The sequence below is a fragment of the Erigeron canadensis genome, chromosome 6 (assembly GCF_010389155.1).
Source record: "Erigeron canadensis isolate Cc75 chromosome 6, C_canadensis_v1, whole genome shotgun sequence".
NCBI classification, from domain to species: Eukaryota; Viridiplantae; Streptophyta; class Magnoliopsida; order Asterales; family Asteraceae; genus Erigeron; species Erigeron canadensis.
In genome coordinates this window covers 40,236,356-40,252,054 of record NC_057766.1, presented here as the reverse complement: position 1 = coordinate 40,252,054, position 15,699 = coordinate 40,236,356, and the positions used below count along the sequence as shown (strand labels likewise).

At 34.2% G+C, this 15,699-nt stretch overlaps 3 protein-coding genes across 3 annotated transcripts; all 3 read left to right on the top strand.

Annotated features, from left to right (window-relative positions):
• Positions 1 to 2,607: 2,607 nt before the first annotated feature.
• On the top strand, positions 2,608 to 4,404 carry LOC122604887 (pectinesterase-like). Its single transcript, XM_043777749.1, has 2 exons — positions 2,608 to 3,493; positions 3,701 to 4,404. Exons 1-2 carry the CDS (start codon positions 2,608 to 2,610, stop codon positions 4,390 to 4,392), a joined length of 1,578 nt encoding a protein of 525 aa, XP_043633684.1. The 3' UTR covers positions 4,393 to 4,404.
• An 804-nt stretch (positions 4,405 to 5,208) lies between these two features.
• On the top strand, positions 5,209 to 8,356 carry LOC122604886 (pentatricopeptide repeat-containing protein At2g39620). The gene has a single exon (XM_043777748.1). It carries the CDS (start codon positions 5,209 to 5,211, stop codon positions 7,888 to 7,890), a length of 2,682 nt encoding a protein of 893 aa, XP_043633683.1. The 3' UTR covers positions 7,891 to 8,356.
• A 1,640-nt stretch (positions 8,357 to 9,996) lies between these two features.
• Positions 9,997 to 15,364, top strand: LOC122603815 (THO complex subunit 4A-like). The gene is made up of 6 exons (XM_043776635.1): positions 9,997 to 10,302; positions 10,510 to 10,617; positions 13,065 to 13,133; positions 13,572 to 13,759; positions 14,330 to 14,449; positions 14,990 to 15,364. The coding sequence occupies exons 1-6, from the start codon at positions 10,087 to 10,089 to the stop codon at positions 15,147 to 15,149; spliced, it is 861 nt and encodes a 286-aa protein (XP_043632570.1). The 5' UTR covers positions 9,997 to 10,086; the 3' UTR covers positions 15,150 to 15,364.
• The last annotated feature ends 335 nt before the right edge of the window (positions 15,365 to 15,699 follow it).

Here is a 15,699-nt window from a genome sequence, read left to right as displayed (position 1 = left end):
ATGAGTAACACGTCTGTGACCGGGGAAGTTTCTTAATTCAGTGCCGCTTTATACAACTCTCCTGTTCTAGTTTTATACAACCAAGTCTCTTAAATTTTTGACTGCGGTTTAAATTATTATACATCAATAAATGTTATTAAGACATTACCTTGACGAACTAGGAAGAGGGTCATTACAAAAGTTATCCTCAAAATATTCCACTGAACTAACATTACACGTTGATGAACTAGTTATTGAATCTTTCTAGCCATTATATTATTAATAGACATATGTTGCGTGGCGGTATGACAATGGCAGGACGGGTGGTGATGGTTGCGGCAGTGTGGCGGTGGTATGGTTAAATAATGTAAAAATAATCTATGTAAATGAGGGTAGTATAGTTATTTTAAGAGTTAAGAGATAAATGTTGTAAATAATTTTATTAAGGGTAAAGATTTCTCTCTTCTTTTTCTTTTTCTTTCTCTTATTATAGGTATATTCGGTAGAGATATTTAATTTAGTGAATAAAAGGGAGGGATAGTTTGGGTAGATCAAGTTCTTTTTTTAAGAAATTTAAAAGGAGTAAAGGATTTATAAGGTAGTATAGATATTGATAAAATGACTACAATACTAAACTAACATTGAAATGAGAATAAGCTATGAAACCAGAGTATGTTTGGTAACATTATCGGTGATTGGTAGCTGTAACCAAAAGCTGATAGCTGACACTTTTTAAAAATATATTTGCATGTTTGGCATAGTGGCTGAAGCAATTAATAATAGATGTAAAATGACACATTGAGATAATTAAAAAACATTTAACACTTAATATAATGAGTAATAGACTTTCATTATTTTGAGAATTAATTTTTTTTGTAAAACCATGAGAACTTTCAAATTATGTATTAGATCACATATTTTTTTATTTATTTATTCACATGTGAAATGTTATAAAATGATATAAAAAGATATGTGATAGAAGAAACTTTTTTAAAAAACCTTCAAAATAGCCTTTTATGAATTTGTGAAAGAATATGTTCATATTTTCGTTCACATGTGATCAAACAACTATAAAACTTTCTTCAACAATGTATATTATTATAACGGTTCATATGTGAATAAACAAAAAAAAAACATGTATTTCAATACATAATTTAAGAGTTCTCAAGGTTTTTATAAAATAGGTTCTCAAAATAAGGGTCTCCTAATAAATGAATATAATTGTGTGTGTTTTGCTAAAAGAGTAATTGAACATTACAAGAAAAGAAATGAGACAAGATAAAGTTAAAAAAAGAAATTTTCTTTTTTTTTTAATTTTATTTTTTGGATAGTAATTTTTTTTATTTGAATGTTGAAGGTTTTTTTAATACCTGTACGAGTACTATGCAAGTATGATATTTATTTACCTTAACATAACTAGTCATGTTAGGGTAACTTAAGGGTATTTTTTCACCTTAACATAAGTAATCATGTTAGGGTAACTTGAGGGAATCCCTTCCTTATTTATGAACTCAACATGCATCTCTAACGGTGTAATAATAATAGGTATAACTGCAAATGAAGATGAGAAGGTGTGGTCGATATCTTCTTTGGCAAATTTGAGATTCATGATCATTTACTCCGATATTTAAATTGTATTTAAACTCATTTTCTGACTAAGTAATAATGAAGATGAAAAGGCACGTTGTTTTTTTTTTTCTACTTGTATATGACTATATGAGTTGGAAATTTATGATTTTTAGCCATACGCAATAATTGATATTTATGCCTCTTGTAACCCAACTTTTATAATGACACAAAATGAAAAGCCACTTTGGGTTTTTGTTTTTTTTACACTTGTACATGAGGTTGGAAATTTATGATTTTTTACTACACAATAATTGGTATTTAATCAACTAAATTGCAAGAAAAACTAGATAGATGGTATGGATTCTAACATTATTAGGTTGATTTGAGAACTATTTAAATTGAAAGAATCATGAAAACATTTAAATTTTATTTAATGTTTATATGTGAACAAATTTGTTCATATATGAACAGATCAATTTACATTATATATGACTTATGTTTATATGTGAATGATATATGTTATAGATATGCAATATTGTTACTGTTTATATGTGAATGATATATGTTATATAGATTTGCAACATTGTTACTATAATTGTAATAAATTATAGTGTTGTCTGTCATAACAATTCCTTGTCTACATATGTATCACTAAATGTACTCTTAATTTCAGTCATCTAAAGTATATGCATTACTCTATTTTCTTTATAAGAACAGTTACAATGTATGATTGCTAGAAGCTTATAAGAAAGCTTAGATTATAAAAGTTATGGATAGTATACGAAGTTAGTTATCTTGTACAAGTTATTAAACGAAAAAAGGCAGGGGAGATGTTTTACAGAGAGTTGCATCAACTTTAGGATGGGTAGTGAAAATGCAAAGATTTTGTAAGGTAAGTTCCCTTTTACATACTGTATTTATGTACATACAGACTAATTATTAATGAGTTCAATATAAAATGTAAAAAGTACAATCAATTGACATTAATTGTCACTTAGATATGACATTATATATATACCATTTCAAGAATTACATGACTCAGTAAATCCAAACACTGATATGACTATGAAGTTTGTCCTCTTCATATGCTTCCTCATCACATTCATCGTGTGTTGCTCATCGGAAACCACCACCAATAGCACCATAAACGGATGGTGCACTCGAACCCCACACTACCAAACATGCGATCACTATGTGGCCCAACGAAACACTTCTAACGCCACCTTAACTTTAGACCAATTCCTAGACACGACCGTACAAGCGGCCATTGAGGAAGCACAAGTGGTTCTAAAACTAGCCCAGGAGATCGAGTCCAAGTACCCAAATGTTCCAGGAAAAAGCTTATGGGGTAGTTGCGTTGACTACTTTGACGGGATTGTGTTCACACTTAACACGGTTCTAGACAAAACCCTCGGCCAGCCCACTCTACTTGATGCCCAAACATGGCTTAGTGCCGGTTTAGCCTATATCAACTTGTGTGAAAAAGGTTTCGAGTTGATTCATAAGACCGAAAGCATGCTACCATTACTTTCTACCAACTTGACACAACTGATTCTCAACTCTTTGGCTATCAGTGTTGCTAATGATACTCATCATGATACACCCAGTTTTGTTCACTGGAACTGTAGTGAGGAGCTCATCAATCGGTTGCCTATGAAAGAAGAGAAACCAAATGCTGTAGTGGCTCAAGATGGTTCGGGAGATTTTAAAACAATTCAAGATGCTGTAGATGCTGCAGGGTATGGTGGGAGACGATCAAAGAGGTATGTGATTTATGTTAAGGCTGGGGTCTATGAAGAACACGTTGATATTCCAAATGCAGTAAAGTATATTAAGATGTTTGGTGATGGAATAAATAAAACCATCATCACCGGTGACCGGCATGCTGGTGGTGATACGCTGCTAACAGCAAAGGCTGGTGACTTGAAGGATTCCGCAACTTTTAGTAAGTTCCTCGCAATTTAATTACTGAATTAATTAGAAGAAAACAAGGTATTAATTTAGTTGAGGAGAAGTAAGTCATTTATAATAAATGCATTTCAAAATTTATAGTAAAAAAAGGATTTATATAGTAAGAAAAAAACAGAGTTTCTTAGAGACTTTTGATTTGATTGTGTACCTGTAATAAATATAGTAATCTTTGGGATCGCAGCGGTGTATGGTCGTGGATTTATCGCTACAGACATGACGTTCAGGAACACGGCTGGGCCAGAGAATGGACAAGCATTAGCGTTTCTATCAGGGTCTGACCAATCAGTCTTGTACCGTTGCAGCATTGAAGGCTACCAAGACACACTTCTTACTCACCATTCGAGACAATTTTACAAAGAATGCCAGATCTTTGGAACTGTAGATTTCATTTTCGGCGGCGCTCTAGCAGTGTTCCAAGATTGTGATATTTTCTTTAGAAAACCATTGCCCGGAGGAGGGTTAGTGGTGACGGCTCAAGGGAGGAAGTTTCTAAATGAAAGCGGTGGATATATGTTGCAAGGGTGTAAGATAACTGCTGCAGATGATCTTAAGCCTATTATTGGTCAATATGATAAAGCCTTCTTAGGAAGACCGTGGTTTGCATATGCCCGGACCATTTACATGGAATCTTTTATTGACGATTTGGTGGATCCACAAGGGTGGCTTGATAGTTGGAACTACAAGGAAACTGCTTATTGTGGAGAGTACAAAAACAATGGACCGGGTTCATCTACTGATGATAGGGTCAAATGGCCACATTACCAAGCCATAACAGATCCAAAGATTGCTGAGCGTTACACACTTGCCCGGTTCATGTCAGGAGACAAATGGCTTCCTGCAACCGGTGTGCCTTTTATACCCGGATTTGAATGAATGTAAATTGATCCTAACAGAATGTATTAATTAATTAGTGATCATTAGTTTGCAATGAAAGCAGATAGATCGTATTGGATATCTAATATAAAGCAGTTTCAAAATTCAAGATCTTACACATACATTTACAAGGAAAAGAAAAGCAGTTTAATCCATTTCTCCTTAAGTTATAGAACATAAATTCAGCTGACCTGGCTTGAATGAGGAACTACTGAATGAATAGTTCACATTAAGAAGTGGAGCACCGAACTCGGCCAAATTACTACATTCATCAGTTATCACCCTGCTCAGTAACCAGCATATAAATCAAACCACTATATATATGTGACAGTGTAACATGCAAGAGTGAGCTGATCAGGTACCTCTAATGTCTGAACTGTCACTACATGAAAGTGCTGTCGGCTTCAGACATGTCATCAAAGTCGCTCCGTCAATATGTTAATCGTCTGGATTCCAGATATACCGACGCATACAACTGTATCAAGTGCTTCAATTCAGCAGATGGTATATGAATGTGTTGCCTGCAATATAAAACACTTCATCAGATAATTGCCCAATAATAACTAGAAAGGAATGAAAATATGATTAATTAGTGACCAGCTGTCTTGCGAGTGTGTCCCCGTTGTAGTGGATTATCAATCAGCAGATCAAATGCTTCCAAGCTCATCATGTTTGGTGTTTTTAGTTTTATAAAATGGCTTTGACTTTGTTTATTTATAGTTGACTTTGACTTTTTTATTTATGCACATAGAAGTACAGAACCCATTAAAATCCATCATACTTCTATGAAACTCAAAAATCATCATCACCATCATAATGAAATATCCAATCCATCACTTTCAAACATTCAAAAATCATTTACCACCAAAATCCTTACATTCAATCAACAAATCCTTTTCCACTTTTTCATCACAGCAACTTTTTACAAACAATCACCACCATTTAATCAGCTTAATCTCCACAACTAAAACCCTCAAACACCTTCTTCAGATACACACACAATTAATAACTTCAGGCTTTATATACGACAATTCAACAAACACCCAACTCGTAAAATCTTACTCTTTTTTCAAAAAACTCAATCTTTCTAGATTGGTTTTTAATATAACACAAAACCCAAGTGTGATTTTATGTAATACTATGATTAAAGCACATAATATGTCAAAACAATATCAAGAATCAATATATGTATATGATAATATGATTAAAAATAATGTGCAGCCTGATAAGTATACTTACACATTTGTACTTAAAGCTTGTACTTTGCTTTTAGATATCGAAAAGGGTGTTTTGATTCATGAAGAGATTGTTAAAAGAGGGTTGGAATGCGATGTTTTTATTGGAACTGGACTTATAAATATGTATTGTAAATGTGGACGCTTGGGTTATGCACGCCAAGTGTTTGACAAAATGCCTGATAGAGATGTTGTGGTGTGGAATGCTATGGTGGGCGGGCTGTCGCAGAGTTCAGATTTTGGTCAGGCAGTCGAGGTTTTTCGGAGTATGCAAACGGGTGGTGGGGCCGAGGTGAATGATGTTAGTCTGTTGAATTTGTTTCCAGCTATATATAAGTTGTCGAGTGTTGGGTTATGTAAGTGTGTCCATGGGTATGTGATTAGAAGGAATTTTCCGAATTCTGTTGTAAATGGATTGATTGATGTGTACTCTAAGTGTAAAAGAGTAGATATTGCTTACCAGATTTTTGAGTCAATGCCAGAACGGGATGATGTTTCTTGGGGTACAATGATGGCGGGATTTGCACTTAATGGGTGTCATTACGACGTCCTGGAGTTATTTGATCAGATGAAGAATAATCGGTTAAATGTAAATATTGTATCCATAGTAAGTGCTTTATCAGCAGCTGGTGAAACAAGAGTTTTAGAAAAGGGAAAGACAATTCATGAATGTGTCAAGAGAAACAAATTTGATTCTGATATTCGTGTATCTACTCCTCTTATTACAATGTATGCAAAATGCGGTGAGCTAGAAAAGGCTCAAGATTTATTTCATAAACTTCCTGGCAAAGATATGGTTGCTTGGTCTGCAGTTATTGCAGCGTTTGCACAATCTGGTTATCATGAAGAAGCAATTTCTCTGTTTCGTGATATGCAGTATTCGGGTTTCAAACCAAGTATGGTAACCATAGTTGGCGTTCTTCCGGCTTGTGCAGAGTTATGCTCCAAAGAACTAGGAAAGAGTTTACATTGTTATTCAATTAAACGCGACATCGACTCTGATATCTCCATAGAAACTTCACTAGTGGCAATGTATGCTAAATGTGATGATTTCAGTTCTGCTATGGTTGTTTTTGAAAGAATGTCTCGAAAAGAGGTAGTGGCATGGAATGCTTTAATCAATCGGTATGCTCAAATTGGGGAGCCTAATCTTGCGATGAAGATGTTTGGTAGGTTACGATTGGCTGAGGTGCACCCTGACCCTGGAACCATTGTGGGAGTGGTTTCAGCATTGGCTCATCTAGCCAATCGTAAAGTTGGAACCAGCATTCATGGGTTAGTTATCAAATACGGCTTTGAATTAGATTGTCATGTGAACAATGCTCTTATTGACATGTATGCTAAAACGCAAAGCCTTTGCTCTGCTGAACTGTTATTCAATTTAACCATAATTAAAGATCAGGTAGTATGGAATGTCATGATTAATGCATATATGCGACATGGGTACAGTCAAGAATCAATTTCTACATTTCAGCAAATGAAATTTGTAGGCTTTCGTCCTAGTTTAGTCACGTTTGTGAGCATACTTCCTGCAGCGGCTAATTTGGCAGCCATAAAAGAAGGCACTTCTTTGCATGCTGCCATCATCCGTATGGGTTTTCTTTCTCATACCATTATCGGGAACAGTTTAATTGACATGTATTCAAAATGTGGGCGCGTTGATTTAGCAGAGGCTGTTTTTAACGGTATCGAGTATAAAGATACAGTCTCTTGGAATGTGATGCTCTCTGGATACTCATTAAACGGAAGTGGGGATTGTGCGTTTGGTTTCTTCAGACTTATGCAAGATAATCTTGTCGAATTTGATCCTGTGTCCTTTCTAAGCGTGTTATCTGCTTGTAGACATGCTGGTCTAGTTAATGAGGGAAAGAGTGTGTTTTACTCGATGAAAGAAAAACACAATATTGACCCAAAGTTAGAACACTATGCTTGTATGGTGGATTTGTTAGGAAGGTCTGGTTTGTTTGATGAGACTTTAGAGTTGATTGAGTCGATGCCAATGGAAGCTGATGCCGGAGTTTGGGGTGGTTTGTTGGGTGCATGTCAGATGCATAGTAATGTGAAGCTAGCAGAGTTAGCATTAGAAAAACTTGTAAAGCTAGAGTCAGAAAGCCAAGCTCACTATGTGGTAGTATCAGGTATCTATGCTCAATTGGGTAGATGGGCTGATGCAAGAAGGTTGAGAATGAAGATGATGGATATAGGGGCCAAGAGAACTCCTGGGTGTAGTTGGGTTAATGAAAAACGAGATGTATGTATGTGAGCACCAGCTTTACATGTTGGAGGTCTCGAGTTCGAGACATGGGAAAGACATTTAAAGGAATTTCACCAAAAAGTCCTTCAGTGAAGCAGGTTTGAGTTGTGCAAAGGGGGCATGGTTTTATCTCAATTTAATGTCGTGCCTTTGGGAGGTTTAATTGGAGGTTTCTCCTCCTACAAGGTATTGAGGGTGAGGGGGCTCTTTAGCGAGGACCTGGTTAAGACAACGTAAGTTAGATCCCCTGTTGCAAGCAATTGATCCACACATTTCAAAATATGTATGTAGGAGGATCAGGTATATAACCAACAAAAAATACAATACAATATGTATGTATGTATGTATGTCATAATCGTTCATATCATGCAATTAATTAGATTTTAGTGAACGAAATATTACTTTTTCTGTTAACGTAGAATAAATTTATCCACTATATCTTATGTATAGATTTAATATAATTATTGGAGCAAGGTTCTTCGGGTGTAAGAATTTACTAAAAATATTCATCTTTACACTAATTAGTAAATACATTGGAAATACTTAAATGTCAACCATACAACCTTGAAGATTGAATTATGATCTATCGTTGCGCTAGAGTGCTAGACACATGAAGTATCAATTAGTACTTGCGCATGCGTAACAATGTACGGTATTAATTTGAGTAAAAGATTAACAAAGTTGATTAGTTTTGACACACTTACTTTTGATACATTTTTATATATCAAACTCGTTTAACCATTATAAAAGAACCTCATTATAAGTTAAAGAACTACGAACCCTCTCGAATCATTGGTCCCAAACCATGAACCACGAACAAACATTACCGAAAATCAATACCAAGAATTACAAAACGAACAACTTTGTGAACCACATAACACAATTCAAGAACCATAAAAGTATCAAAGCTACAGAAACACAAACTTTTAACAAGGTTCAAATGTCATAAAATTGCGAATATATTTCACGAAACGAGCAATAGTACCCGCGTAATGCGGCGGTGAGATGGTGGGGTGATAGGTCATAGGAGGTGATAAGTCATAGAGTGTGATAGCCAAATGTCTTAACCGTACGGGCTCCGTATTCGGATTAAAAATTCATCGAAAGTATATCGAATGACATCTGTAATAAAAGAGCATGAAATTTTAAGAACACCCATACATTTTTTTATAATTTATCGATATACGGTTTTTGAGATAAAAGATTTTGAATAAATTAGAGGAATAAAATGATTTTGGAAAATGATCCGTACTGCAGACATTACTTAAGCTTAGGTACTGCCACTTTAAAAAATGTTACAAATTAAACCTTTGAATTTGATAAACATACATAGGTCCCCCTGAATTTTACATCACCTCCTCCTGAATATTACATAATCCCCTTTGCTTTACCTAAGATAGATATTGCATTCTTTACCTAACCTTTCCCCAAATGATTTATGCAGGATAGGAAAAAAAATGAATAGTTGATATTTGAGGAGAGAGAAAAAAATGAGTGGTTTAGATTTAATGGTATTATAGGTATATTAAGGTAGAGATATTTAAATTAATGAATAAAAAAAGATGATAATTTAGGCAGTTCAAATCTTTTGAAATTTTAAAAAAAGGCAAAATGCTTTATAAAATAATATTCATGAAATTGATATTGAAATTAATTTATTTTGATGGGATTTATTTTAATTGCCACACATATATATTAATGGGTATAACTGAATGAGTAGAAAAATGATAAATCCTCTTTAAGAATAGCCTAAAAATTCTCTTAAAGATATAAAGATGTGATATGTGTTATTCACCAATTATTTTTTTTAATCTTGCCTTTTTAATTTTTTAAATGTCATAATCTTATAATTAAAAAATTATTATATTATTTAGTTAGAAAAATTAATATTTTCAATTAATTATTACGTGACACTTGAAGAAAACTGGAAAAGTAATGCGGGTGATCATGTTGGGCTGTTGGCAAAAGTGTCCAAAAATTTCAGATAGTTAAAAGCCAATCATATACTTACACGTATCCCCCAACCTGACACCTCTGCGATAAAACCCTCATATGTTCCCACCAAAAATAAAAATTATCAAAATTCCCATTTATTTCCATTATTTTCATTTTCATTTTCATTATATATAGATTACATTACATAAACCCTAACAAAAACATATTGAAAAAAATAAAATAAAAAAAATCTGAGGTCGGGGAACGAAAATGATGGAAGCACTGGACATGTCACTTGATGACATCATCAAAAATAACAAGAAATCCGTCGCTAAACCATCACCATCTGCTGCTAGAGGCGGTGGTAACAGCCGTCCACGTGGCCGTGGTCACGGTCGCGGTTTGGAATCCGGACCTGGTGGTCCGACCCGACGCATTGATAATCGGCTTCCCGCCCGTTCCAACCCTTACGTTGCTCCTCCTCAGGTTCTCTCTTTTTTCTTAGGTTTTTTTTTTTTTTTTAATTTCATTTAATACTACTATTATTTACTCTGCGTTAGGAAATGTAAAAGCTGCAGTTCGTTATATGTTTGTATATATATATGTATTTATGTACATGTGTGTGTGTGTAGATTTAAGATTTTGAAAATTGGGGGAGTAATATATAAAATTAAAAACTTTATTTGATGGCAGGCTTATTATGTGCAAGAACTTGGAGGGAAGACGGCTAATAATTCTGAAGCAGGGACAAAGCTTTACATCTCTAATTTACACTATGAAGTAACTAATGAGGATATTAAGGTATAATATAATATAAATATAATGATAATGCTGCTTATTTATGCAATCGTATTATTGTGTCGATTAAATCGGTTTCAGATTATTACTTTTGTTATAGCACTTGTATACTGTATTTATCTTACATGGTGTGAGGTTTTTGGTTTTTGTTCTGTTTTGACTTGAGGGGTGAAATAAGATAATTAGGTCAAGGCACAGATTAGGTGGATTTAGATGAATAAATTGTGAAAAATTGCCTTAATGTTGCCTTGTGAGTTTTGGAAAAAAAAAAAAAAAAAGGAAACTTCTTCTTGTTTGTATAGTGGTGTTATGCATGCTAGAAGACAGGTAGCAGAAGTTCAGAACGATAGTTTAGGGTAGTTCAAGTTTAGCTAATAACGATGTCTTTCAATTTTGGAAAAATTAAAACAAAGAAAAAGGTGCTAACGAAAGGAAGTGAGGCCAGTTGAATGATGTTAGTTTGGAGCAATTGGGAGTTACTGAAATAAGTGTTTGGACTTGGAGCTTCCTGTTTTTTTTAGCTGTTATAATTGAAAAGTAACTTTTGTTTTCATATATACAACTAATTACAAGTAGAAGATGGATATTATTATATCTCCTAAGATAAAGCATTACTTATTACTAAGTCCAACTTTCGTGACATGTCTAAAGTGTGGTTTTCTTTGTAAAGACATTTTTGTTTTAGATACAACACATGCTATCTTTTTCTCTCTGCTATGAAAATCTTCAATTCTTATTAAATCTGGCACGGCATGTTATGGTTGATTTAAACACTATTAAATGGTTATGGCTTAATTGTTGATATAATGGGTGGTAATGGATTCATTAAGTTCCGTTTCTGCTGGACAGGTATCTTTCCACATGTAAGATGATAATTAGTTGGACTATTTTTTATTTACAAGTTTACTAAGCTATTTTGTGTCAAAGTTTAACTAATGGTTTCAGATAAAAAGACACGTTTATATACATATATACTTTAGGGATTTCCAACATGCCACACCTGTAATTTGCATTCAGGTATACCTCTTTATCGAAATGTTAAACAAACTCTGTGTCAGTCTGGGATCATTTTGATTAAGTGATTAACTCATGGCTTCATGCAATTCTCATTTTATGATGTTATCTCACATGCTTTGATTTCATATATGTAAGTTTACCAGTCATGTCTTTAGATTGAATCTAAAACTCTACAACCATGCATGTGGATTTGTGGAGACAAATGATTTTTTTTAACTGTTCATGATCGTAATATCTGGCTATATTTTTGTTTACACAAAAATTTGAAAAGTCATTCTCTACCACGTGCATTCCAAGGCCAGTAATACCACTAATCTAAATGGAAAGTCATGAGGTTTAGCCCAAGCTGGCTGCTCTTCACCATAACTTTGTTCTATTGATGTTACCCTTTAATATATTTTTTCTTTAAAACGATAACATGAAACAAGTTTGAGGACTATTATTATATAGGGATATATTATACTTAGAGGTGGCAAAATGTAAGGGTCGGGTCGGGGTGAAAACGGGTTCGGGTCAATACGGGTAATTTTAAAAACGGGTCAAAATGGACCGGGTCAAAACGGGTCCGGGTCATAATGGTCCCGGGTCGAAAAGGGCGGTTTAAAAAAAATAACAAACCAAACCCACTAAAAATCTAAACCAAACAAATATTAAAACCGTATTATTAATCAAAACTTTTTTTCACTAAAATTTGGTTTCGGATAACATTCATCGACCAAAAAATCATATAGATCGTTAATTTCTTTAGTTTAAAAATTACAAGATTTGATTGGTGTATTTACATAGTGATTTAATCTTAAGAAAAAAAAAACATTTAAGACGTCTAAAAAACATATATATAGTGAACTTGCGTTCGGTTTATTACTGTTAGAAGTGGCAAATTTACAAGAATGAAACAAATTTACAAAAACAAGTTATGCTCTGTTTCCTTAGCATATGGATGCTTAGTTTGTTTTGTTTTCGAGGAGGGAAATAGTTAACACTTGTCTTGTACACTTTTACCTGGAGGCTGAAACATGTAAACAAAATCCGTGTAACGTAAGCTGTAGATCAGTGGTGGAAATGTGCTGCAGATAGCTGTGAAAGATGTGTGGTTGTAGCATGGCAATATGTGATTTACTTTATTCACTTGTAACTATGCAAATGTAAGAAACATATGATTTTTTTCTCCCAAAGGTTTCCACGATAGACATGTATATACTATCCCAGAGATTCTATCACGTCAAAGTATCATATTCAACAGAATTGTTTTTCTTGTATATATATGTTTTAAAATTATTTGTTTTGATGCAAAATTATATGCAAGTAGACAAGTAGTCAAGTGATGTTATTGTCTGTAAACTGTCTTTCAAGGTCCCATTGGGTACTTTCCTCTTCAGAAGAACCTTAAGGCACCAAATATTAATCATTATACTAATGTAAACCATTTGCAGGTGCTGTTTTCAGATGTTGGTGAATTGAAACGTTACTCAGTTCATTATGATAAAAGCGGAAGATCAAAGGTAGTATAGAATAAGATGTCAGAATCTATTTGCAGATGGTGGTGAAAAAATGGGTGGGTTGGGCAACATCCCAAAACAGATATTCTTTTGGACAGATTGAAACAAGCCAGATTGGATTGATCCCAAACACTTTTTTGTCCGAAACATTTTACTGTTTCATAAATAGTTATTGTGAATTCTACGGATCTTTATAATTCAATAATAGCCCACCTTCTAATGTAAAATGATTTAGGAGGCTTTGTGCATTCAAAGTTCACATTTGGCGACCTTTGTCCATGTGACCCATGTTAGTTGATAAATGTTTACGTTATACCTGTTTGTCCTATTAGAGAAGAAGTATAACCTGGATCCACTCATTTAAAAGTAAGGGGTTGAAATTGGCACCTCTAGCGAACATTTTAGTATTTATAGGTGTCTTAAAAAATGGTTTTTTAACAGGGAACTGCAGAGGTTGTCTATATGCGGCAGACAGATGCTGTTGCGGCAATGAAGAGATATAACAATGTACAACTTGATGGACAACCAATGGTTCTTGAATTGGTTGGAGTAAACATCTTGACCCCTGTTCCCATTCCTCCAATGCAAAACAGCATAGTGGGAAATAATCCTACCAACGCTCCTGGAAGGTTCAAATTTTCTGTTATTGGAAATAATAATCACATTAGTAATAAGCCCCTCCACTCTATAATATCATTTCAGAGCTAGGAAGCTAGTTTAATTCTCTTCACTCTGTACAACCTTATCCCTAGTAGGATATTGAATAATTGTTACCTTCGTGTGACCTACTTATGTTTTTTTAGAAGTTGCAATGTCGGCTCATGTATTGAATTGTGTTCATTTTAGTTATGTTATATCTCCAATGGATCAAACGTGTTAAATTAAAATTAATAAAGTTATCTTAAAAGAAAATTGACCAAAAGTCAATGTATATCTAATACAGAAAACCTTTCAAAATCATTTTATTCATCAAATTATTTATTTTAAAGTAAAGTATTTTTGTTAATCATATCTGCAACACTATTTATACAAAAAAAAATGTGCTAGTGTTGGACAGAACGTTTTGCTTCGATCTGTAATGTAAGTTACCTGTTTACCTATCCCAACAGGCACCGTATTGCCACATTGTTTTTAAGTAATTGATTCTACAAAACGTCGTTGTGTATCTATTCGTCCTAATGAACTTTGTGATTGAACAGCCTTCAAGGTAGAATTGTTGGAAGAGGGCAAGAGCGTGGTGGTAATAATGGGAATCATGGTACTGGTAGGGGCCGTCCAGAGAAAATATCAGCTAAAGACTTGGATGCCGATTTGGAAAGGTATGGGCTACAAGCAATGGATATAACATTAGGAATGTCACTTTTGACTTTTATATGCCATTTTTAGGACATGTTTAAACCAACTGAGATTTTTTGTATCTTAGTTATAACTCATAAAACTGCTACAAACAGAAGGCAATAGACAGTTTACTTACTTTTGCTGTGTGGTCATTACATATGATGGTTACTAGCACATGCTGGTTAAGTTACTGAAAACTTTGTGTTCAACTTTAATCGTGGAGTTCCTAATCTAAAATTGATTATTTTGATGCCTGCCACTATGTTTAAACTATGATGGGATGATTAAAGGGGGATATGTGGCTTGCATCATTACATGAACTTGATAGCTTAGATGAGTTATTGGTTGGCACTTGGCAGTGCAAAATTTGGAAATATAAGTGACAAGATGGTGGGCTGGGTAAACCATCAAAGGGTAACTTTTTGGTGTGTTACAAATAGTATTTAGCAGATGTCTCATTTGTATCTATGTTTTGATTTGACACAATTTATAGCCTTGATAAACTTTGTGTTTGAACACAGCTTCCAAGGTAAAAGAATTGTCGGAAGAGGGCAAGAGCGTGGTGGTAATAAGGGGAATCAAGGATCTGGCAAGGGTTGTAGTCGTCCACAAACAGTATCAGCTAAAGACCTGGATGCGGATTTGGATAGGTATCGACTTCAAGCAATGCGTATAAAGTAGCAATGACTCTTTTGACCTTTAGCTTCACCACAATGGAACTACATTTCTCCAAGGCATGTTGAAACCAACCAAGATATCTTGTATTAGCTATGTAGACTACTGACAAATATCCAAAAGGCAACAACCAGCCAGCTTAATTTGTTTTGTGGTTATCAGTCATCACATATGATGTTTACTGGTACAAGCTGATTAACCTGCTAAAGCTTTTTGTTCAATATTACTTGTGAAGTTTCTGATCTAAGTGACTCTTATGTTGTCGTGATCGTTGCAACAGTTCTTAAACTGTATTGATGTTTCAATGGGGTATATGATGCACTTTGATCTTTTGCACTTGATAGTGGGTGATGCAAAATTAGTTTTAGATACATCAATGGGTATTTAGTACATGTCAAATTCAGACACGCTGGGTAAAGTTGTCCCACAAACACTTATCTTTTTAATCAAATAACATTATTTATTTTTTCAAAATGGCATGTTTCAAATAACTAACGAAACAAGGGTGAGTCACTCAGGGGAGGTTACATTGTCTTAACCGGATTTGCGTTACAAG

Bases quoted from the DNA above. Each gene is read 5' to 3' on its own strand.
- LOC122604887 (XM_043777749.1), top strand. From the start codon at position 2,608: ATGACTATGAAGTTTGTCCTCTTCATATGCTTCCTCATCACATTCATC. The intron at 3,494-3,700 runs GTAAGTTCCTCG...TTGGGATCGCAG, and splicing joins GAAGGATTCCGCAACTTTTA to CGGTGTATGGTCGTGGATTT.
- LOC122604886 (XM_043777748.1), top strand. From the start codon at position 5,209: ATGAAATATCCAATCCATCACTTTCAAACATTCAAAAATCATTTACCA.
- LOC122603815 (XM_043776635.1), top strand. From the start codon at position 10,087: ATGATGGAAGCACTGGACATGTCACTTGATGACATCATCAAAAATAAC. The intron at 10,618-13,064 runs GTATAATATAAT...AACCATTTGCAG, and splicing joins TAACTAATGAGGATATTAAG to GTGCTGTTTTCAGATGTTGG. The intron at 13,134-13,571 runs GTAGTATAGAAT...GTTTTTTAACAG, and splicing joins ATAAAAGCGGAAGATCAAAG to GGAACTGCAGAGGTTGTCTA.